At 36.4% G+C, this 23,773-nt stretch overlaps 1 protein-coding gene across 1 annotated transcript in view; it reads left to right on the forward strand.

Moving 5' to 3' along the window:
- Window positions 1-23,773, forward strand: part of tbcd (tubulin folding cofactor D) — a 46,184-nt gene that overhangs the window by 18,456 nt on the left and 3,955 nt on the right. Inside the window, exons 15-35 of the mRNA XM_067381432.1 lie at window positions 3,222-3,279; window positions 4,011-4,040; window positions 4,189-4,274; window positions 7,090-7,170; window positions 7,245-7,318; window positions 7,444-7,561; window positions 7,633-7,693; window positions 7,786-7,808; window positions 7,906-7,937; window positions 9,427-9,489; window positions 9,630-9,706; window positions 9,790-9,871; window positions 10,145-10,263; window positions 10,353-10,444; window positions 10,627-10,767; window positions 12,106-12,189; window positions 12,283-12,441; window positions 14,529-14,667; window positions 21,224-21,345; window positions 21,981-22,058; window positions 22,297-22,386. Coding sequence (XP_067237533.1) covers window positions 3,222-3,279; window positions 4,011-4,040; window positions 4,189-4,274; window positions 7,090-7,170; window positions 7,245-7,318; window positions 7,444-7,561; window positions 7,633-7,693; window positions 7,786-7,808; window positions 7,906-7,937; window positions 9,427-9,489; window positions 9,630-9,706; window positions 9,790-9,871; window positions 10,145-10,263; window positions 10,353-10,444; window positions 10,627-10,767; window positions 12,106-12,189; window positions 12,283-12,441; window positions 14,529-14,667; window positions 21,224-21,345; window positions 21,981-22,058; window positions 22,297-22,386 — 1,809 coding nt within the window. The remainder of the gene's footprint in view (window positions 1-3,221; window positions 3,280-4,010; window positions 4,041-4,188; window positions 4,275-7,089; window positions 7,171-7,244; window positions 7,319-7,443; window positions 7,562-7,632; window positions 7,694-7,785; window positions 7,809-7,905; window positions 7,938-9,426; window positions 9,490-9,629; window positions 9,707-9,789; window positions 9,872-10,144; window positions 10,264-10,352; window positions 10,445-10,626; window positions 10,768-12,105; window positions 12,190-12,282; window positions 12,442-14,528; window positions 14,668-21,223; window positions 21,346-21,980; window positions 22,059-22,296; window positions 22,387-23,773) is intronic.

Raw genomic sequence — 23,773 nt, forward strand, 5'->3', positions numbered from 1 at the left:
TTCAAATTTCGAAACACTTATGACGTAACGAAGCCTCATTTACTGAAATCAAGTGATTTTTGCGCTCCGAACCACTGATTAGAAACAAAAGATTCGTAAAGCTTCAAAGCTTCATGAAGCAGTGTTTAGAAATCGCCCATCACTAGATATTGTTGAAAAGTCATTATTTATATTTATTTATAATTTATTTTTTGGCACATAAAAAGTATTGTCGTCACTTCATAACATTAAGGTTGAACCACTGTAGTCACATGACCTGTTTTAAATATGTCTTTGTTTAAATGTTTGGTAAGTTCTGTCACAAAATATATGTCAACAAATCAGGTATCTACCTTATACCTTTTGTTTTGTATCATTAGGTTCAGTGTTAAAAATCACAGTATGAACGCTAAGTTAACCAGGACTAAATGTTTCATTCTTGTTTTGGTTCGGACCGAAAGAGCTAAGTGTGAACATACCCTAAGGGCTTTCGCTAACGACTGTTTTGGTAATCAAGTGATTGGTCGATTTATTATATTTTCATGAATAAGTGGATAATCTTTTTTTTTTTTTTTTTTTTTTTGGTAACAAAAAAATACCCATGGAACGGGTATTGCTTTGAAACCCAAAGCGACCCATCAGACTTAGAGGCTTCACTGAGCCATCGGATTTTATCAAAAATATCTTTGAAACCCAAAGCGACCCATCAGACTTTATATGCATTCCCAAATGAACTGAGTTCACATGGAGTAGCATTTACTCTGAGACCCTGAAGAAACTCATAACCTGAATGTGTGTAAATAAAGCATCGCACTTCACTATCAAACCCACAGCTCATATATTTATTGAGCCTTTGTGATTTCACAATAGCGCTATGCTATATTATGATTTTAATGGCTTGAATATATCGTGCAGACTCATAAAATGACCTAATAATGCGGTTCTTGGATTCTTGTCCTTAGAATGTGCTCTGGTATTTTGCCTATTGTTCGACAAAAATTTAAATTGGGTGTCGTGACAGCCCTAACAGCAGAATTATTATTTAATGAATCTTTTTCAGATTGCTAACATATTTTCTGCGGTGTCCCACAAGGAAGTTGCGTGTTTGCTTTAACTGTGCTGCTTTCTATTTTTACTCAGACTTATGGTTAGAGGTTTGCTGTATTTAACTTTGCTGTGTAACTGTATTCTGTAATTCGTCTAGCAATTCTGCCATGTTAAGTTTGTGTGGTGATGTAGTGGTGAATCAGCTTAGTGAAACAGTTTCATCAGCAGAAAGCATTTTTTTTCCCCTCCCAAGGTTCAACAGTAAGCCTTTCAGTCACCATAAAAATATAATGATATTACGCGAATGACAGCTGAAAGATGCTGCGCTGCCCCCCTTCCCCTCCCTCCCTGTTTAGGACAAGTGTGGGCCTGTGTGTAACTGACTGTGCTTTTGCATTGCTCCTTCAGTTTGTTGGCCCTCCCCGCAACTTCCCTCCTCCATACCCCCACGGTGCTGCCAGGTTTCGTCTGTTGTCGTGGGTTTCGGTCGCCATTTGGCACCCAGGCTGTAGGCCTGTCGAGTCCTGTTCAAATTTCATCAGCAGTCATAAGCTGTTTCTATGAGCTTACTGACGCTTTCAGAAACTGTGTCATTGCATGAAACTACGCTATTGTTATTTTTTCTCCTTTTTTTTTTTTATACACTAATGTAGAGAAGTTTGGGATCAGTAAGATTTATTTATTTATTTTTTTTAAGAAATTATTTTATTCAACAAAGATGTATTAAATCAATTGCATTTTTACAAAAATAAATAAATAAATGCTTTCTCTTCATCAAACAATTGTGGGGAAAAAAAGAATCACGGTTTTCACAAAAATGTGAATAAAATATGTTTTTCTCTTTTTTTTAAATACACTACTGTAGAGAAGTTTGGGATTAGTAAGATTTTTTTTTTAAGAAATTATTTTATTCAACAAGGATGTATTAAATCAATTGCATTTTTACAAAAATAAATAAATAAATGCTTTCTCTTCATCAAAGAATTGTGAAAAAAAGAATCACGGTTTTCACAAAAATATGAATAAAATATGTTTTCAACATTGATACTTATAAAATGTTTCTTGAGCATCAAATCATATTAGAATGATTACTGAAGGATCATGTGACTGAAGACTGGAGTAATGTTGCTGAAAGTTCAGCTTTGGAATAAATTACATTTTAAAATACATTAAATTAGAAGTTAGTTATTTAAAATTGTAATAATATTTCACAATATTACTGTTTTTACTGTATTTTTTATCAAATGCAGCAAGCATAAGAGACTTCTTTAAAAAAAAAAAAGTAGTGTATATACAAAAGTTTTCACAAAACAAAGCAGATCCTTAAGAATAATAAATCATCTTTTTTTTTTTCACACTTCATTTACATGAAAAGTTCCCTCAGCAATTCTATATTTATTTACTCAAAACTAAATCCTGTTCCAAATATGTATGACTTTCTTCAGTCATATTTGAAGAAATTCTGGTTTGAAGTCTGGTTTGTTTTTCACAAACTCATTTTAGGACTTCAAAAGATTTGGCTCACAAATTGTATGAAGCACGTTAATGATACTTTCAATTCCTGTTTGAATCTTCAGTCTCTATTTACTGTAATTACATTTTTGTATGATCAGTACTGGCAGAAGTTTTCAATGGTTTCCGTAAGGCGTTATTATGAAACAATAACAGTGACACGTCTAGCTCCGCATGCATGTTTAGTCTCTGTCCATTTTATGCTGCTCCAGGCCACTATCAGTTGTTCATCGAAACCAGCACGGCCGTGTTAAGCCCGTAGGCTTGTGCGTGTATATGTTTGTGTACTTCATTCTCCCGGGCTGTGAGTGACGGTGGGAATACCTCGCGGGCACGTTCTCACAGCTTGATTGAGGAGGAGGAGGAGTGGTGGAATAAAGGGAAAAGTGCAACAGGTTTATGGGGGCACTGAAATGATAGATGAGTTTTGAGATGAGAACTACACACTGTTTTTAATAATATGCCTCATCACTGGAAGTGAAAGATCAAAAGGTTTTGAGCTGTACATATTTGAGTGAAAACGTTAAATGTGTATCACCTCAGGCTGTAACAAAACTAACAAAACCAATGTATGTCAAGAGTTAGGATGCACATAAAAATAGAATAACAGCTGTCCCAATTGATGTATTATCATAGATAGTTATTCTGTTAATGATCTTTCATTTGTTTTTCTACCTCTACAGTGCACTGGTCATCGCAACTGTATTTGACAGGAACATCACCTGCAGAAAGGCTGCGTCTGTGAGTTTGTCCTGAAGTTCTCTTTAAAGCTGAAGTGTGTAAAATTTGGTAAATTGGTTTGTAAAAACACTCCAACCCTAAACTCTCTGCATTGGTTGAGTCAGTGTTAAGGCTGTTTAACACCGCAAGTGAACAACAGAAGTCACCTTTATTTATATAGTGCTTTTTACAATTCAAAGAAGCTTTACAGTGACAACAGGAAAATAATGCAATAAAGTTTTTGTCAAGAAGATGCTATTTTCTATGCTGTGGAAGCAAATGTACTTTGCTGCGCTTTCAAAGGACGTGGGCTCACGCTCAAATTGATATGAAAAAACTACGTAATTGTTACTGTTCGTGTACAAGTGCTAAGGAAGATCCACAGCTGAAATTCAGATATGCAAATTGGGGTTTAGTTTCCGATATGCACTGTAAGTGGTCGTCCAATCGCAACAGACTGGTCCATCTGACCAATCAGAGCAGAGTAGACAAATCACAACAGACTGGGTCACAATCAGAGCAAAGGAGGGGTTTAGAGAGTCTGAATCCTTTATCGAACCATTTCCAATGCTGTGAGAAAAGAGATGATTCTGCACTGTATATTATGAGAAGTTTTTTGACCTTGGACACATTTAAACCTAGAAAGTATTATAACAGAAAAACTACGCACTTCAGCTTTAATTTCATGTACTGCAGCTGCATACAATATGACATTTCAGAAAATGTAATGTTTGCTTCCTTTTCTTTTTTAGGCCGCTTTCCAAGAGAATGTGGGCAGACAGGTACAAAGAAAGAAAATACACTTACATGAAGACTATTCAGATCCATTATAAACACCTTCACTGATCTGTAGTGCAACAGGCCGTGTTCTGTGAAGCCTGCTGAGTCTGTGTATCTAATCTGATTCCCTGAGATATCCTGTCTCCACAGGGCACCTTCCCCCATGGCATAGACATCGTCACAGCGGCGGACTACTTCACGGTTGGTAACCTGAATAACTGCTACTTGACTATCAGGTAAGGAGTTTGGAGGTGACTGTGTGAGTAAGAACGGTTTTAGCGTGCATAATTGAACCTCATTGTACTTCAGAGTACATGACTCAAACAGTATGGCAGCAGGTGGATCAATCATACACCCCAATTGTCAAGCACAGTATGTTTTGAATGCATTAATGAGTGAAGCAGCGGTTATGCTGTCGTGCCTTTCTTGTCACTCTCTTGTGTCCCACCCTCCAGAAAAATGTCACCATTTGACTGTGGCATCTCAATGTAGTGAAAAAGCAATGTGAAAAATGCTAGCCTTAGGGAGCAAAGAGCCATACTCCAGGCTTACTGCGCAGCCCGCTGTTAAACATTAAAATGTTGATTTAGCACAATTCTCTACCCATTCCTCAGCCAAAACCAAAATAAAATGGTTGATAATGTGATAGCACGATTTATCACCACGCTCTTGGGGCTCAGGACGTGGACATAGAATGGACCATTTAACGGCGACATATCATGGAAAACAGGATTTTCGTGTTTCCCCAGCAGTCTGGTCAGACATTTTTAAGTAAACATAAGCTTTAAAACTGGGCCATTCAGAAACTGTTGACATCAGAACATAAGCATGCTAAAGATGTTTTCAGACCTGCTGAAAAGATCTTTTGTTTTGGGACTTATTTTCTTGGTTTGATTCACTTTCACAAGGCAACTTTTCAAAACATTCTAAAATGTGTTTATGCAAGTCACATGTGAGCAGGGTGCGATTTGTATCCCTGCCTCTGCTAAATTTTTTTTTATCCCCAGGGGCGATAAAAAAATATCCCTCCCGGGTGATGCTACTCCACAAACCACCAACAGAGCATATAAAATATCAAAAATAAAAATCTTTTTTTTTTTTAAACATCACCAAGTAAAACGCTGCGTTTATATAGAACTGTCTCTTTACGACCACAACAAACGGGACACTTTTCAGAGACGCATTCCGACTTCGCCTCAGCGTCAGGCGCAAGTCAAACGAGCAAGGAAAAGATAGCGTTAGGTGACGATGAGGGAGCTTCATTTGAACAACAGTGAACTCCGGTCAGATGAGATGTTGTCAGACTATGTCGGTGTATATATATATATGTATGAGCCTCCAAACGCCCTATTATATGACTACCAACATGCATACATAGACACATATGAATAAATCATAAAAATCCTCATTTATATGTGTCCTTAATGTTACCCTTCCTGTTTGAACCACCCACTCTTAAGGCCCCAGTATACTTCAAACAATGTTCGTTTTTGTTCTTCGTTTAGGGGTAAAACACAGTTCGCAATGCGTGACCAGCGATACACTGTAAACGAACGTCTGACGCCACCCACACTGCTGAGAGCGGCATTTAGATGAATATGTAAATATGTAAAACTGCGTATCATATGCACGCCAAAAATCATTTTGGCATATATATTCTACGAGATTACACACGCGTACTATTGATACTAGGGCTGCACGATATATCGAACGATACGAAAAATAACATTGAACTTGAACACGATTATCGCTTAAATTCGATTCTTAGTGCGATTATGAAATCGCAAAGGCTGCGATTACTTTTTTTTTTTATGCGCAGCTTGTCAATGAAGTATGGCTCCAAATGCGTATCCATCTAAAAGCATTGCGAGTTTGAGTCACTCATAATGTACATTTGAAAAAGCAACACGCGTCAAACTTCTTTTCAGACATGAGAAGCATTTATTAACATCTTGTCCAACAAAAGACAACATTTAATAATATGTTTTTACTCCAAACTCAATTCATAACGACAATTGAGCATCCTTCTGTGAGATGATGTGGCTTCTTACACAGAATAATGCAGTCGTGTGTTTATTAGTCATGTTTAATTAATCAAAGTGTTATCTTCTTCTGCTGCAGGGCATATTTCGAGTTTCTGCGTGAGAGCGCCGTCTGGCTTTCAGATGCAGAATCATTTACTACTGATCACAGAGCCGTACAGCTCTAACAAGCCACGCATTAGATAATCGCAGCCTTTCCCATATCGCGTGCGATTTTATCGCGATAAATCGTGCAGCCCTAATTGATACTCATTCTCATGTGATCGTGTTGGAATGTTAGCACGAGCTCTGCAAAGTAGCACTCCAGTTACGCCATGTCTTCATATAGCACGTTATTCAATAGACTGTGTCAAAATCAAGCAGCTTTACAGTATCAAACATGAAAAACAGTGTTAGTGCCTCATTTTTTATTTTTTTTTTTACAAGCACAACTTCATTTTGTACTATAAAGCGGCTATCCATTGCATGTTTTCACCCGTGGAGATCTTACCTCGACGAACTCAAACACACAAAATGAGTCAAAGACGCGCTCCACACAAGTGAAGGCGGAGCCTCAGCGCACACCTCCTATTATGTTATCGACACGGACCAATGGTAGTATGAAGGTGTATTGCAGCTGGAGCGAACGTTTCCTGAAAGTTCGCTTTGGCAAGCCGTTTCGAACTTCCAAAAAGAACACAAAACTTCTTTTTGGCCTCATTTTGAACTCACCCCACTAAACCTCATTCCCACCTGGGTCACGGCACCAATGTAGCCCCTCCTGTTCGAACCGCCCACTCTAAGCGGGACTCAACCCGGGTCCACCGGCATGGGAGTCAGGCACTCTAACAAGGAGGCTAAAGACCACAGTCTCTAGTGTCAGTCGCTAGAGCGCCTCTTGAGATCAGGGGAGTGAGGTTTACATGCACAGCTCTTACGTCCGTTACGAAAAAGTAATGCAAAATCTGCCTTTTGAATTCTAAAAATCAGAAATGGCTATGTAAAACTCATTTACGACTGTTTTTTTCAGTGTCTACATCGCTGGTTTTGAGGAATACACCAAACCTTTAATTGACCACTTGGTGGCTATGAAAATCAATCACTGGGATGGGTAAGTATGTGTACTGTTTCATGTGGGTTTTTTGGTTTTATACTTTTAACTGAAGCTGTATTTGCATTTATCAGGGTGATCAGAGAGCTGGCCACAAAAGCATTGCACAATCTAACTGCCAAGTCTCCTGAATACATGGCCAGCACAGGTGAGAACGCCTTCATATGTCTGTAAACATCTGATAAACCCAAACTCAATGCGTCTCTTTCACCTCTACACAGATGCTAAGAAATTTTGACATTTTGTGCTATCTTGCCTTTATTTTGATTTCAGTCTTACCCCAGCTGCTGCCCATGGCGACGGGGATGGATTTACACCGCCGCCACGGCGCTATCCTGGCCTGCGCTGAGATCACTCATGCTCTCTATGAGCTGGCCACCCAGAACAATAGGTTATACCCGCTTTCTTTTATTAAAGCTTTGCCTAATCTTAACTTTATTTAATGCATTTGTTTCCTTGTAGGTCAGTGACTGACTTCCTGTCCTCTGACACCATTGAAGGCCTTAAAGACATTCACCAAAAGGTCAGCAGAATTAGTCTCTTGTGTTATTTCATGAAATATACAACAAAAAGCAGTTTATTGCAACTGATCTTCTATATGTTTCTTCACTTCAGCTCTCTGACAGAAAGCAGTACAGGTAGGCACTTGCTTCATAACCTGACAATAATTGACATCAAAGCTTTTTAGAAGCACTTATTTGTCTATAGCTTATAACTGAAGTTGTTTTACCCTAGGGGATTTGGTGGAGAGCTAATGAGACCAGCTGGTAAGAAAACCCGCCTGATAATTTACAGTTTTTCTGTAAAATTTATTGATTCTTGTGTGAAATTATAAACTAATGTTTAAGTGTGTGTGACATAAAGCGAGCCACATTACTACTATAGCTCATACTAATGGTTACAACAAATCTTTTAGCTTTCTGATGCAGACATGAATAATACCACAAATTATGGAGAGGTGTGTACCAATTATAAATTTGTTCTGCCAGACCATAAACAGGGTGCAGAAATCACTTGAAGGTGGAAGGAGGGACCTAAGCCAAATAGGAGCCACAATATCAATAAGACTTAGGGTGGACTCTTGACTTTGGTGTTTTTGGTGCTTTTGGTGTTGTCCAGTTGTATAGTGGTTCTTGACGAAAACACCTCAAGTCGTCTGTATGTGCCACCTACAGATTAACATACTAATCATTAAAAGCACACACACTCATTTCATCATGACTGGCTTGACAGGAGTTCAGCACTTGGATTCGCTTTTTTTATGTGCTGCATGTTTTAAATGGTTATGAACCGGATAGTTCGGGTCCTTGATTATGATTGGTTGAGCCGTGTTGGAAGCCATTGTACATTACTCTACAGGCAAACACCTGTGAACGCATTGTATTACTTGTTGCTTGGCAAGCATTCCACTTCTGAAGAACTACATTGCTTGGCGGAAGAGTAATATTTTTTATCAATAGCCTTACATTTTTGTGAAACCTTGCCAGATATGTGGATAACCATTTTATAAAAGCAATAATCCTTTGGGGTTATTCCTTTATTTTAAAAGAGGCTGTCTTAAGATGGAGCGGTCTGTTACATTCATTTACGCATTCTTGCGCTCTCTCTAGAGTGTCAGCTAGACCTGTAGAGTTGTTACAGAATTTCCAATTCAGCAAAAAGTCACGTAATGCATAATGTTTTTACAACAGTGATCAAAAGTGTCGCATCTCTAGTGATATGTATTAAATCAGGCTAGTGTTGTTATAATGCTACTTGATAAGATCATAAAACATCTTACCTTTTTGGATTCAAGAAAGTTGTCTTAACTTTTATATTTTTTCTTTGTATATTTATTTATTTTTGCATGGGCAAGCACCATTTTTCTTTATAAAATGTAAAAGTTGTTAATGCTGTACACATATTTAACTTTAGAATCAGGTACCAAATTCTGGTGCAGGCGGTTGTGCATGAGATGTATTGTCATTATTTTTATAAAAATAAAGATAAAATAAAATGAAATAGTTAATTCAAGTTAAATATGATTCATTGGGAAATTTTCATTTGATTAGAAGTGGAAATGCTGCCATTTTTTAAAACTAATGGCAGATAAAGTTGAGGGGCGAGTTTTGTTCTCTGTCTTAAGAATCAGTGATTATTTGTCAGGAAAGACATTGCAAATGTTCCTGAATCAGAGTAACAAAGCAACAAAACAGAAGCCCAGTTACAGTTTTTTACACCCTTTTCCTTTTCCTTGTCTTTTTTGTTTTTTTTCAGTCTGTGGCCTCATTGAAAAGCTCTCTCTCTCCATGATGCCTTTTAAAGATGACCCAGTTATCAGTGAGTCGGCCACACCTCTTTACATTTGCATTATTTAACTGTGTTTGACCACAAATGTCTCACGGAAAGAGATTTGTTTGATGGATTGCTAATGTTGTCGACTGGTTTGATAATTGTGAGTGTTTTATGATTTCTTGCAGCTGGTTGGCAGTGGCTAATAGACGACAGCTTGAAGAACCTTCACCTGTTCTCCGGCGGGGCCAGACGGGGTATACAGGTACAGTCCCGACCTCAACACCCTGAAGGCCTTACAACTGTACCGAATGTGGTTGTAATGAGAATATAATGTGTTTTCTGTAGGATGCCGCGGTCTCAGCATTGGCAGCGTTGTGTCAGCAGTATTATCAGGTTGAACCTGGGATAGCTGACCTGAAAATGCAAGGTACAGGAAACTAATTTAAATAACACAGTAGCAGACAAGGGAGTGATTAATGCCTTTGGTTATGATATGAACTCTTTCCCTGCCAGTGGTTTATTTTTAGGTTGCCAGTCAGCGCCAGCATTTTTGATTACATTCACATTACATTCACATACGTATATATAAAATATATAAAATATATAATAAAGTTGAACGAGCACCTATGGGTGTGGTTATTGGGTGTCCACATACTTTTGGCCATTTATTCTTTGTTTACATCCATTTGTTGCCATACAGAACAGCTGATTAGTCAATACCTGTTGGCCCTGGAGAGTCCCGAGGTTATGACACGCTGTGGCTGCGCTCTCGCCTTGGGCTCGCTGCCTCCATTTATGATCCATGGCAAACTACAGCAGGTCGCACCTCATATAATGCCTCTTGTTTTCAGCTCAAGTCTGTATCTGAACCATTAGGCTGAGTGTACATACTCTTACGTGTTCCCTAGATCTTGCCTGGGCTCCAGGCTGCCTGCAGAGTTGCGCAGAAACAGGAGAGTCGAACCGAAGCCAGGAGGGATGCGGCCACAGCCATGTCTCAGTGAGTAACACCTTCTCCTGTCTCCTGCGCTTGAAGAACCAGTCTGCCTGAGCTTAGCGTGAGCCAGTATGGTCAACGCCTGCTCCTTCCTGCAGGACCTGAAATTCACGTCTAGTTTCACTGCTTTGTCCCATCTTGTCCCATTGCATGTCCATGTCTCCTGTGCTTTCTCGTCTTCTCAGGGTGTGTGTAGCTGTAGGAGTGTGTGCGCAAGGAAGTCCGGATCGTGTCCTGTGTGAGGGCAACATAAGGCCTGTGTACGAAGCTTTGCTGGGCTGTATGAACGATTACAGCACGGACAGCAGAGGGGACGTAGGGGCCTGGTAAGTTCACATGCCACCTTGGAGGTGCATGCTTGTGTTGCACAGTATACAAGTGCAGTAGTGCTATCATGGTACTCAAAACTCAAAATAAAGGTACTGCCTTGGTTCACAGTAAATGCTGTTCTACTTGAACTCCATCTTTTACATTATGAACAAAAAGGTCTTCCTGTGGTTTTCTGCCAAAAATACAAGCTCTGTGGTTTAATGTTTAAAAGCAAAGAAATGAAGACAGCTATAATTGTAAGCTATTATTAAGCTATTAGTCATGTAATATTACTGTTGCTCTGTAAAATAAATGTATTATTAATTTTATTTAAATACTTTTTTTATTTTACAATACAATAGTATTACTATAGTAATACATTTCTTTGTTGGTTTGTTTAATTATTATAATTTAATAAAATAAAAATATTTTAATGATAATAAAAATGAAAACTTAATAATAATAATAATAATAATATTTACTTATTAAAAACTTTTATTTTACTGTACAATATAATTACTATAGTAATACATTTCTTTATTTGTTTAATTACAATTTAGTGAAATGAAAATATTTTAATAATAAGTATTATTATTTATTAAAATATTTTATTTTGAAGTACAGTAGTATTGCTATACTATTTATTTATTTTATTATTTAATAAAATAAAAATTATTATTATTATTATTGTATAGTAACTCATTCATAATGCATTCCATTAGTGCTTTGAGTTTAAGAAAAGTGCATTCGAAATAAAATGTATTATTATAATTATTATTATTATAACACAATATAATCTTGGGTAATTTCTTCTTTATATCTTCATTATATAATAATGATAAGTTGAATCTGTGTAATGTAGTCATTTAGTTTTGTTTTTTTTAGATCAGTGGTAAAATAATGCATTAAAATTTAAGCAAGAAGATAATTTGAATTAAAAATGTTTTTAAGTGTCTTTCAATGTATCTTATTATTTGGCTATTTATTTGTCATTTAATGTAAATAATTATGTATAGCCCTAATATACTAATTTAATTAATTTAGCTTTTAAATTTTAACTTTCACTTAATTTTGCCCATTTTAAATTTTACTTAATTTGTCTGGAATTTAAACTTGGAAGTGGCAGATATTGCAATTCTACATTATATTGCCTAAAAATATAACACTGAACATGTTTATTGTGTTCCACTGCCCCCCGGCCTGCCCCATGAGTGATGCATTCCTCACATTCCCCACAGGTGCCTCCAGGCATAGCAAAACCTCAGCATGATAAATATTTGAAGCATCTTTTGTGTGATTGTGGTTCTCTGACAGTCACATTGTAGCTCTGACTCTTCATTCTCTTTCCGTTTCAGGGTGAGGGCGGCAGCAATGAGCAGTCTCATGGATGTGACCCTACTGGTGGTGGCGTCTGCTCCAGAGCTCCTCTCCTCTGACCTGTGAGGCACTACCAGTCTCCCTTAACTTCAGTCAGAGTCAACCAAGTGCACATTGCAGACTGCTCACAAATATTTTTTTCTCATTTTCTGTAGTGTTCAGCGTATGATGTGTTGCCTGGCCCAGCAGGCTGCGGAGAAGATCGACCGATACCGAGCCCATGCTGGCACCGTTTTCCTGCGTCTGCTTCATAGCACGGAGCCCGCAATACCTCACATTCCCCACCGGGAGGAGCTACTGAGCATCTTCCCTCCGTGAGTGCCACACCGGCTTGGGAACGTTAATATAGTCCAGTTTTACAAACAGACCTACTGCTTGCTCACAAATCGCCATATTTGTGTTTTTTGCGAAAATGTACGTGTATGTGCTTGAACCCCCGATAATTGCTGCTTGCAGCTATATTTATTATTATTATTCTAATTTTTCTTCCCTAAGCTGATATGTTAGATATGTGAAACTTGAAAATGGTAGTACTATTGCTCGCTACTCAGGTGCACTGACCACCCTATAGGGGGCGCCACAGTGACAAAAAAAACTGCAAAATCGCTCGTAACTACTAGAACGTTCGTCTCAACTGTTTTATATCATTGGAATCCTTGGGTCAAGACAAACAAAATGAATATCTCTGATTTCATTTCCATCATTACTTTTTTTCGCCATATTTATTTTTTTGTACAAAGCCTACTTTTGCGGGCTAGTGCTACGTTTGTTTACCCATTCGGAATGTAGCAAGCGAAATAAACCGATATGACCAAAACATAGTTTACACTTGATGCATCCACAAAAGCACTCGCTAAAAAAGTGCAATTCTCAGTCACCGTTTCCGTGCAGTCACATGTAGTGTTTTTGCCTAAATTGTTTGTTTTAACTCGTCAGTTTCATTGAAAAACTTGACTGAGTTGTGATGCACTGAAATTTTGGCAGCTGAAAATAAATTTTCAGTTTCGACTGAAACAGTTTTGGAGGGCTGAGATCAACTTTGATGTTTAATTGATAGCACATTTTGACTTTGTCCGTGTCTATGTTGTGTACACCATGAATAATAGACCATGTGAATAATACAGGTAGTTAAAAATGTCAACTGTGTGGACCTTAGGACTGGGTTGACAATATCGATTTGTCATTTTTTTTTTCTTCACTTTAATGAACCACAATCTTTTAGTCTATGCTGTATTCATTTGAAGCACTTCTACCGTTCAATAATTGGGACAAGTTTTGTGCTTTACTTTTGAGATAAAACAAAGTCAATTTTATTACGAAAGCCGAGCAATAATGTCATTTTGATGGTCTGTAATTTGGTGTGACGAATCGTTTTAGTGCCTCACTTCAAGCAGAACATGAACCAATCATCGCTTCCTCTTTACTACTAGTTATAGCACCAAATAAACATGAACATCAGAAGGTATGTTGAAAGATACAATACAACTTACTGAAATGTCATGTCTCATGTAATCGCTCAATCATTGTTTCAATCGTGGAAAGACGTCAATAAAATAAAACAAACTTGTGATCATTGTCATGTAACGTAACATTTACCTCAGGAAAGCTATTCTTTTTTACTAAACTCATTAGATTGAAAAAAATTTGTCCTGAAGAGAAGCATTCAAATTGTATGTTTGAATAAATCTTTTATTAAGTTTTTAGTACACCCACCTGTTTATATTTCAGCAACAAATCATTAAAAAGTTTGTGTAAAAAATGCCTTGTTTGCAGTTGAGATTTTTTTACACTTTTTTTTTTTTATTTGTGGGTTGATTTATTATATAAATGTGATTAATTTATTGATTTTTAAATAAACTTTAGTTTCAGTTTTCAGCTAAATGAAAGCTTTAATTTTGGTTTTGGTAAAAAGTTTTTGGAATCAGGATGTTCTTTTGGTCAGTTACAGCAATAATTTTAGAATATTTTTTTGGCTTATGTACTACATTATATACTATTTTAGTGTTTATGGTCTTATTACAAACACTACATTAAACCGTGGGGGGAAAAATTGTATTAACAAGTGCTAGTAGAATTGTAGAAAAAACTTTGCCTTCAGATATTGCAAGGCATGTGTTCAATCATTAAGAGCTGTTCTGAAATGAAAATTAATGCATTTTTTGGCCTAGATACTAGTTTAAGTTTCTTAGTTGATTTGCGTGCAACAGATGCGTCAGGAATTAACACTGCTTACATTATGTCATTAAATTTGGGAGGTGCACTTTTGCATTGAAGTTTCTGGAAAGCACATCTTTTTATTTTTATTGCTTACAATTTTAGCTGAAGTTCAATAAAAGTCCCATCCCTAATGCTTCATTTGTTTTTATCCCTGACCTCTGGTGTTTTTTGACATGTACCCTAGAGAGACAGGAAAGTCCCTCAACTGGAACGCCGCATCACAAGCCTTTCCTCACATCATGCAGCTGCTGCGTCTGCCTCAGTACCAGTACCACACGCTCCTGGGCCTCTCCGTGTCTGTGGGTGGCCTCACCGAATCTACAGTAGGTCACCATATAAACACAACCATTAAAACACAATTCACCCTCAGCCGCCTCTTTTTCCCTTGAGAGGCTTAAAGTATAATGTTTTTAAAAAACAAAAAAACGGGGGATTTTAACCTTTCTAAAGGTTAAAACAGTGAAAAAAATCAAATAAAAAATCAGTTGTACTTTTAAACATCAATTTAGAGCTGTAGATTTAGAAGTAAATACTTTTAGAATAAGGTTTGATTTGTTAACAATAGTTTAATACATTAGTTGACATGAACTAACAATGAAAAATACTTCTACAGCATTTATTATTCTTAAACTAATACATTTTTAAGATCAAAAGTTGTATCTGTTATAGTTAATGGACTGTGAACTAACATGAACATTTCATTAACTAATATTAACAATTAATAAATACAGAAAAAATTGTTGCTCGTTATTAGTTCACATTAGTTAATGCATTAACTAATGGTAATAAATGAGACTGTAACACTTGGTGTCTTTGTTACACTGTAATTATACATTTAAATACTGACTATTAAATAACTACATGTACTTACTCTAGGGTTAGGATTAGGGTTGGTTTGGTTTAAGGTTATTTGCATATAAATATGTATAATTTATATGTATTGCTATAGTATATGCATGTAACATGTAACAATGACACTGTAAAATAAAGTGTTACCCACTTTACAATAAGATTCATTTGTTAACATTAGTTAATGTATTATCTATTACATGAATTAACAATGAACAATACATTTGTTAATCTTTTTTAATGTTAGTAAATAAAAATACAGCAGTTCATTGTTTGTTCATGTTAGATAATAATGCATAAGCTAATGTTAACAAAAACAACTCTTGATTTTAATAATATATTAGTAAATGTTGAAATTAACAGTAACAAAGATTAATAAATGCTTTAGAAGTGCAGTTCATGTTAAATAATGTTAAGTAATGAACCTTATTGTAAAGTGTTACCAACCATATATAATTTATTAGGTTAAAGTTAATTAAAAAATTTAATCAGTTGACAGTATACTGAACAATAATCAACATTACTACATTGCATAAAGTTTAACAAATAAGTAATTAAATAATTAGTTGTTCATTCTAAAAAGTGAAAATGGAAGAAAATACTGCTTTATGTACAATAAGTTGATATGTCAATTCTCATCAGTAATACAGTAAAAACAGTAATATTGTAAAATATTATTACAATTTAAAATAACTGTTTTCTATTTGAATATATTTAAAAATGTAATTTATTCCTGTGATCAAAGCTAAATTTTCTGCATCATTACTCCAGTCTTCAGTGTCACATGATTCTGTGTTAATTTGCAGCTCAGTAAACATTTCTTATTTTTATCAACATTGAAAACAGTTTTGCTGCATTATATTTTTTGTGGAAACGATACTTTTTTTTCAGGATTGTTTGATTAAATATAAAATATCAGCATTTATTTTAAATATATTTTTTGTAACATTTTAAATGTATTTACTGTCATTTTTTGATTAGTTTAATCCATCCTTGCTGGATAAGTATAATTTTTTTAGATATATAAAAATTATATTTTATATAAATATAAAATATATTAATATAAGTATAGAAATCTGTTTCTACCCCTTTGACCCCATGGAATGGATTCACGGACCCTTGATTGAAAATAAATCTACCACATAACCAGACCAGAGCCATCAGAATAACAATGCGTGGAAAAACACAATGGGTTAGTAAGTTGAGAAACGGTTCAATTAGAATATATTGCATGGTGAGAAGAGACACAAAAGCGACCAACAGAGGGAGCCGTCGACACTCTGTTCTCCAGAGAGTCTGTCTATGATGACCGCGGTCAGGAGTGTGAATAGTTTCAGGGAAATTGAGACTATTAGACCATGTAGTTTTACTTTTCCTTGCTTCATTTCAGATTTGCAAGAATTGCAACACAAAAGCGGTCGGTTATTTTGGGTTTTCAAAAATAAGCTGGTGTTGAAATGCTTTGGTGTTTTAAGAAAATTTCTGACATGTGTTTGAATAAACTGACATTTTGCCACAAATGCAAGTCTGTGCCCATCCTGGCCTCAAAGTGCACAGGGTGTAAACGGCTTAGAGGCAAAACCACAGCTCCTCCAGTGGGCCAGGCTTTGTTCAAAACAAATTTAGCTGGAACGGAGCAAGTGGGATTGGCACTATGTGATTTTGCATTTGCACTAATGCTTTCGGTGGTGAATGAGAGCCCCTGGAGGGATCTTCAGCTCATCAGCTCTCATACACTTGATCTTTTCCTTTCTTTTTTTCTCTATAATGCTGTTTTTTTATTAGCATGTTCTTTCTTCCTGTACTTATTTTCCTGTGATGCAAAGCTGGATTTTCAGTATCATTACTCCAGTCTTAAGTGTCACATGATTCTTCAGAAATCATTATGTTGCTGCTCAAGAAACATTTCTTATTATTGTCAGTGCTAAAAACATTTACACCTTGCTGCTTCATGTTTTTGTGGAAACTAAACAAGAAAAAAAAAAAAAAAAATTATTATTGACACCCAATTTTTCATTGGTAATGTTTGTGTTTCTAAAGAATATCACTATTATTCCGGCTCATTTTGGGTTTAGAACATTAGTAACATTTGATAACATTTAAAGGTGCCCTTTTTAAAAAAAGATGTAATATAAGTCTGAGATGTCCCCTGAATTTGTCTGTGAAGTTTCAGATCAGAATACCCCATAGATTTTTTTTTTAATTCATTTTTTTAACTGCCTATTTTGGGGCATCATTATAAATGAGCCGATTCAGGGCTACTGGCCCTTTAATTCTCGTGCTCCATGCCCACGGAGCTCGCGCTCGCTTTGAACAGTGCATAAACAAAGTTTACACAGCTAATATAACCCTCAAATGGATCTTTACAAAATGTTCGTCATGCATGCGTCGGATTATGTGAGTATTGTATACTGTTATATCGTTTACATTTGATTCTGAATGAATTTGAGGCTGTGCTCCGTGGCTAACGCTAATGCTACACTGTTGGAGAGATTTATAAAGAATGAAGTTGTGTTTATGAATTATACAGACTGCAAGTGTTTAATAATGAAAATAGCGACTGCTCTTGTCTCCGTGAATACAGTAAGAAACGATGGTAACTTTAAGCACATTTAACAGTACATTAGCAACATGCTAACGAAACATTTAGAAAGACAATTCACAAATTTCACTAAAAATATCATGATATCATGGATCATGTCAGTTATTATTGCTCCATCTGGCATTTTTTCGCTATTGTTCTTGCTTGCTTACCTAGTCTGTTGATTCAGCTGTGCACAGATCCAGACGTTTTGCCCTTGTCTAATGCCTTTCATAATGTTGGGAACATGGGCTGGCATATGCAAATATTGGGGGCAAACATATTAATGATCCCGACTGTTACGTAACAGTCGGTGTTATGTTGACATTCGCCTGTTCTTCGGAGGTCTTTTAAACAAATGAGATTTATATAAGAAGGAGGAAACAATGGAGTTTGAGACTCACTTTATGTCATTTCCATGTACTGAACTCTTGTTATTTGTCTATGCCAAGATAAATTCAATTTTTCATTCGAGGGCACCTTTAATAACAAATGAATGTATTTGATTGAAAATGTAATTCAAACATACAAACAAAGTCATGTAGTGCAACTAACTAATGTAGTGTTAAAACATTCAGGCAGTTATCAAATAAATATAAAATGGCAAGGTTATTTAAGGCTTAAATTCTTATTTCTATATCTAAAGTCTGGTATATATAAATTATTCTTTCTCCATCCCATTTTCTTAGTGTTTTAGGCTCACTGCCTCTGCTCCAGTGGCTGTTGGGACATCATCTTTGAGCATGATTTTTAAGCCCTTTTGTTATTTATAGCCATCAGTGTTTGTTGATGAAGAAAAAAATTATGTAAAGGCCTTGAATGGGAGCTTTGAGCATAGTAAACGTCAACTCATCTGCCAACTGGACCTATAAATGAGTCCCCCATTAGAAGCGGCAGAGTTTTCCTACCCCTCTTTTTTGATTAGAGCCACGGTAGAGGTTACACTCTCACCTTCAGCCTGGAACTGGGTGATCTCTCTGAGCCAAAACTGCTGGATAAATGAGCAGTTCTCACAGGCTCAACACTGAATGATTGAGCTTCTCTCTGAATCTCAGCTCCCTTTGGACAGCAGGAGTTCGGACTGATACCTTACATAATCATGCACCATCTGACCCCTCTCACAGAGAGTTGTGGGTAAATGTTCAAGATGTGGAGCGAAAGTGCTGCTTTCTCTGCTGATTATTACATGTTTTCTCTATGAAAATATAGGAACATGCTGTCTCATACATTAAGCTCCCAAGTTCCATTACTTGACATGACTTACACTGAATCACAGACTGTCTGAATTGAGATGAAATTAAAAATCAATCTGCCTATTTATAACTTTCTGAGTAAATGGTGTCTGAGCTCTCTGGTGGCGAATACAGGTCTTCTCCAATCATTTAAACCCTTTTAACCCAGTTAAACCAGTAAAGTTGATGCTCCTCTTACTCCACTTTTGTGTTGATTTGACCACAACTCAAAATCCAATCAACAATCGATGCATAAATCCAAGTCCCTTCCCTACTTTTTCTCTTTTTAATCTGTTACACTTGGGTTAGTCTTGTGTAGCCAGACCTTCAGACTGATGGCAAAAGGTCTGGACTCCATCGCAGCGCCAAGCACCTCCCAAGACGACATCTGAACAACATGTAAAGCCACCAGTCAGTTTGTTTTGTTCTGTGTCATGTTTAGGGGCATGAAAGTATAAATTCAATGCCTCTACGATAACCGACTGGCTTGCACTGAATAAATTACTCATTTACTGCAACAATGGTGCCGTGAACTTTACATACTTTTGAAATTCCAGCGTTTAGTTGATACTGATATTTGCTGATTGTCACAGTTGTAAACACGACAGCTTTCTTTTTCCATAATGTGGTTTGGCATCACGACAGCTTTCTTTTTCCATGAGGGGGTTTGGCATCATGACGGCTTTCTTTTTCCACGAGGGGGTTTGGCATCACGGCAGCTTTCTTTTTCCATGAGGGGGTTTGGCATCACGACGGCTTTCTTTTTCCACGAGGGGGTTTGGCATCATGACTGCTTTCTTTTTCCATGAGGGGGTTTGGCATCACGACGGCTTTGTTTCCAGGTAGACCGTTAAAGTATGTGACATGCACGTCTTCCGGAAAACCTGGAGAATTCAACCAATTAGATGATGACTTTGAAACACCTGAAGCGTTTCCTATTTTGTGTACTTTATGCAGCAGACATTCATCCAGCGGTCTGTGGGTGTGACGTTTGAGGCGTAGACTATGTTTGGTTGTACAACAGTGTAGAAGAAAAGATCTGGCTTCAGACTGTGATGTGATCGCAATGCATCTTGATTGGATCAATCCACAAAAAAATATACATATATATATATATAAGCTGAAATGTGTTTTTTTGACATAGAAATACTCAAGCAATGGGGTGTGAGTTTGGAAACTGAGAAATCCAAACAAAACAAAACATTCCACACTCTAGCTATTAAAAAACTATATTTAATCATTATTCAGGAATTAATACTTGTGTTTACAAAAGCATATGCAAGACAAAACTTTACATACACATATAAATGCCATAAAAATGACAAGGAGAGCACATGTATTCAGCATCATATATACTATGAAAATGCAAGTTTACAAAATGAATTGTGCAACTGAACAGTTACAGTAAGACCTTCAGATAAGTGTAACAGTCAAATACAAAGAGGCTGGAAAATCTTTTGTTATTTTACAAAATCTTAAAGAAAGCAACCAACCAACGTTATTCCCTTTGTGTCTTAAATGCCACAATGCAGTTGTGAGGTGCAGTGTATCACATGCTTTAAAGTTTATCATTATCTCATGCGTAGTCACATAAAACAAGTTATTGTTGAACTAGCCCTGGCTTGTTTGGTGCCTTTTAAGTGAATTAAAACTCTTAGAAGTTCTATATGTAAATGCAAGACCAACTAGTTTAGCTTTTTAAATACACTTTTACAAGCATGGTTGGGAGGGATCATGGCACCTCGGAGTCCAGACCCGAGGTGTAAATTCATTGAAAGTCTTTGGGATGTCCTGGAGTAGACTTTACAGAGTGCTCACCTCTTGCATTGTCAACACAAGATCTTGACCAATAATTGATGCGTCTCAGAGGTGCCAATTCATGTGTGAAAATGATTCTTCATGCTCCCTCCCAACCATTCTTTCACAATTTGAGCACAAATCATGTTATCCTGGAATATGGCCATGATGTGTCTTCCTACATGGCTGTTTAAGAAATGAAAAGCTACACACGCCATCATTTAGAATTTAAAGAATAATTTTCTAGTTATAGACTCTTTAAGTATTTGCCTATTTAAATCCAAATTGCCAAACTTTTTTGGCTGGGCAGTGTATAATGAATAAATATAGTTAAATCAATTACAAATAATAATTAATAAATAGAATTTTAACCATTTTAATATGAGTCTCTCGCAAGTGGAAACTTTTTTTTGTCTGCAGGTGCGTTTTTCCTCTCAGTCTTTATTCGAGTACCTGAAGGGCATTCAGCAGGATGCTGCAGCGCTTCAGCAGTTTGGAGACACATTGTTACGAATCTTCAGAGATAACCTGCGCAATGACAGGTACAACTGCACTGCAAAACACAACATAGCCACAGAACAGCTGCATATGTCATACAAATGCAGGGAGAAAGAGGTGAAATCTTATATCACAGTATCAGTAACTTGGCATCATGGTAATGTTGTATATGTTTGTAAATTCAACAACTACTACAAAGAAAATGCTTTCTATATTAAATAATATGGTAATGTTTACTTTTGCCTACGGAAGAGGATTAGGGCCAAGCAATAATAAAAAAATAAAACCATCTCGAGATTAAAGTTAAATTTCGAGAAAAAGGTCGAAATAAAATGTTGAGAATAAACTCATTAAATTACGAGAAAAAACTTGTTCTCGTACTCGTAATTTAACGACTTTTCTCTCATAATTTAATGACTTTATTCTCAACATTTTATCTCAACTTTTTTCTCGAAATTTAACCATTTTTTTCTCGTAATTTAACGAGTTTTTTCTCAACATTTTATCTCGACCTTTTTCTCGTAATTTAATCTCAAGATGGTTTTATTTTTTTATTATTGCTTGGCCCTAATCCTCTTCCGTATTTGCCTTTTTTTTCACTTGGAGGCTGCGAACCAAATTATATGATTTTATTTTGTATTTATACTATATATTTTGATATATTTTGATTCACCCACAGGGTTTCTATACCTTTGCTGAAGATGGTGGACCAAATTCTTGCTAACGGCTGTTTTGAACTCTTCACCAGCGAGGAGAGGTGAGCGTGGGAAAGCCCAGCGTATATTACTGCCTCCCTTGGCTCAGATACACAAACCATCCAGAGCTCGGCAGGAGAGATGATATCATGACAGAAATACACAGAAAGGACTCACACAGGGAACCTTTGGGAGAACTTAAGATGAGCCCGGCCAAGTCATGTGTTGAAACAGGGAGACAGGATGAATATTTGTGTTGGTTTGTTTTAATTCGATGTCATTTTTTTGTTTTGTTTTCAGCCATCCTTTTTGTGTAGAGCTGCTGTCGCTCTGTAAGGAGGAAATCAAGAAGTCCAAAGATGTCCAGAAGTTGTTGTCATGTATAGCTGTGTAAGTGTAGTTGAATTTCCAACACTCTTGTGGATATATGGGTCAAATAAAAGCCAATTCACACTGCTCTGACAGACTAACACCGATATTCATCAGATTACAGCACGTCACTTCTCAGACATTCTAATTCCGTTTCAACATGTTCATTTGGCAAAATTAAGTTCCAACCGACCCCAACAGTGGTAACACACTGAACCGAAAACGAGACGAAGTGTGAATTGGCCTTAAGGATGTGGAAATGGAGAAATCTAGTTCCTTGAAATTAAAGTTCAAGTTCTTGAAATGCAATCTCTTGAAAAAGTTTAATTTGTGATGTTTTAGTGTGATCTGTCTTGTGATTGTTCATTTTTTCTGAGCACTCTCTCTCTCTCTCTCTCTGATTGGTAGGGCTGCATGATAATGGTTAAAGGATTAGTTCACTTCAGAATTAAAATTTCCTGATAATTTACTCACCCCCATGTCATCCAAGATGCTCATGTCTTTCTTTCTTTTAGTCGAAAAGAAATTGTGAGTTTAGAGGAAAACATTCCAGGATTTCTTCTCCATATAGTGGACTCCACTGGGGTTCAATGGGTTGAAGGTCCAAATTTGCAGTTTCAGTGCAGCTTCAAAGAGCTCTACACGATCCCAGAGGAGGAATAAGTGTCTATCTAGAGAAACCATCAGTCATTTTCAAAAGAAAAAAAAGAAAATGTATATACTTTTAACCACAAATGCTCGTCTTGCACTAGCTCTGCAATGCGCCACGCATTATGTAATCACGTTGGAAAGGTCACATGTGACGTAGGCGAAAGTACCAATCCAGTGTCTAAAAAACAAATGTGCAAAGACCAAGTCAAATGCCCTTGACATAAAAGGGGTAAAGTAACGATGGCGGATGATTTTAAAGTTGGAGGAGACAATGAGATGGAGTTTTTCGCCCTACCACAGTACTTCCACCTATTTCACACGTGACCTTTCCAACATGATTACGTAATGCGTGGTGCATCACAGAGATAGTACAAGACAAGCATTTGTGGTTAATATATGTATATAATATATGTATATGTATATGTATGTGTGTGTATATATATATGTGTGTATATATATATATATATATATATATATATATATATATATACAACCTGAATAACATGAGGTGAGTAAATTATCAGGAAATTTTCATTTTGAAGTGAGCTAATCCTTTAACTGATAGTCATGATTATTTTCCTTAAAAATGACAATCACTTTTTTTTTTTTCTTTTTTTTTCTTTTTTTTTTTTTTACATTTCATCACAATTATTGTACTTTCACGAACATCAACTTGAATGGTTTATTTAGTTTCCTAATATATTATACGTATCACATAAATAACATAAACACACTCTTTACATTATGAAAACTGGTA

The sequence above is a fragment of the Chanodichthys erythropterus genome, chromosome 3 (assembly GCF_024489055.1).
Source record: "Chanodichthys erythropterus isolate Z2021 chromosome 3, ASM2448905v1, whole genome shotgun sequence".
In the NCBI taxonomy this organism is placed as follows: Eukaryota; Metazoa; Chordata; class Actinopteri; order Cypriniformes; family Xenocyprididae; genus Chanodichthys; species Chanodichthys erythropterus.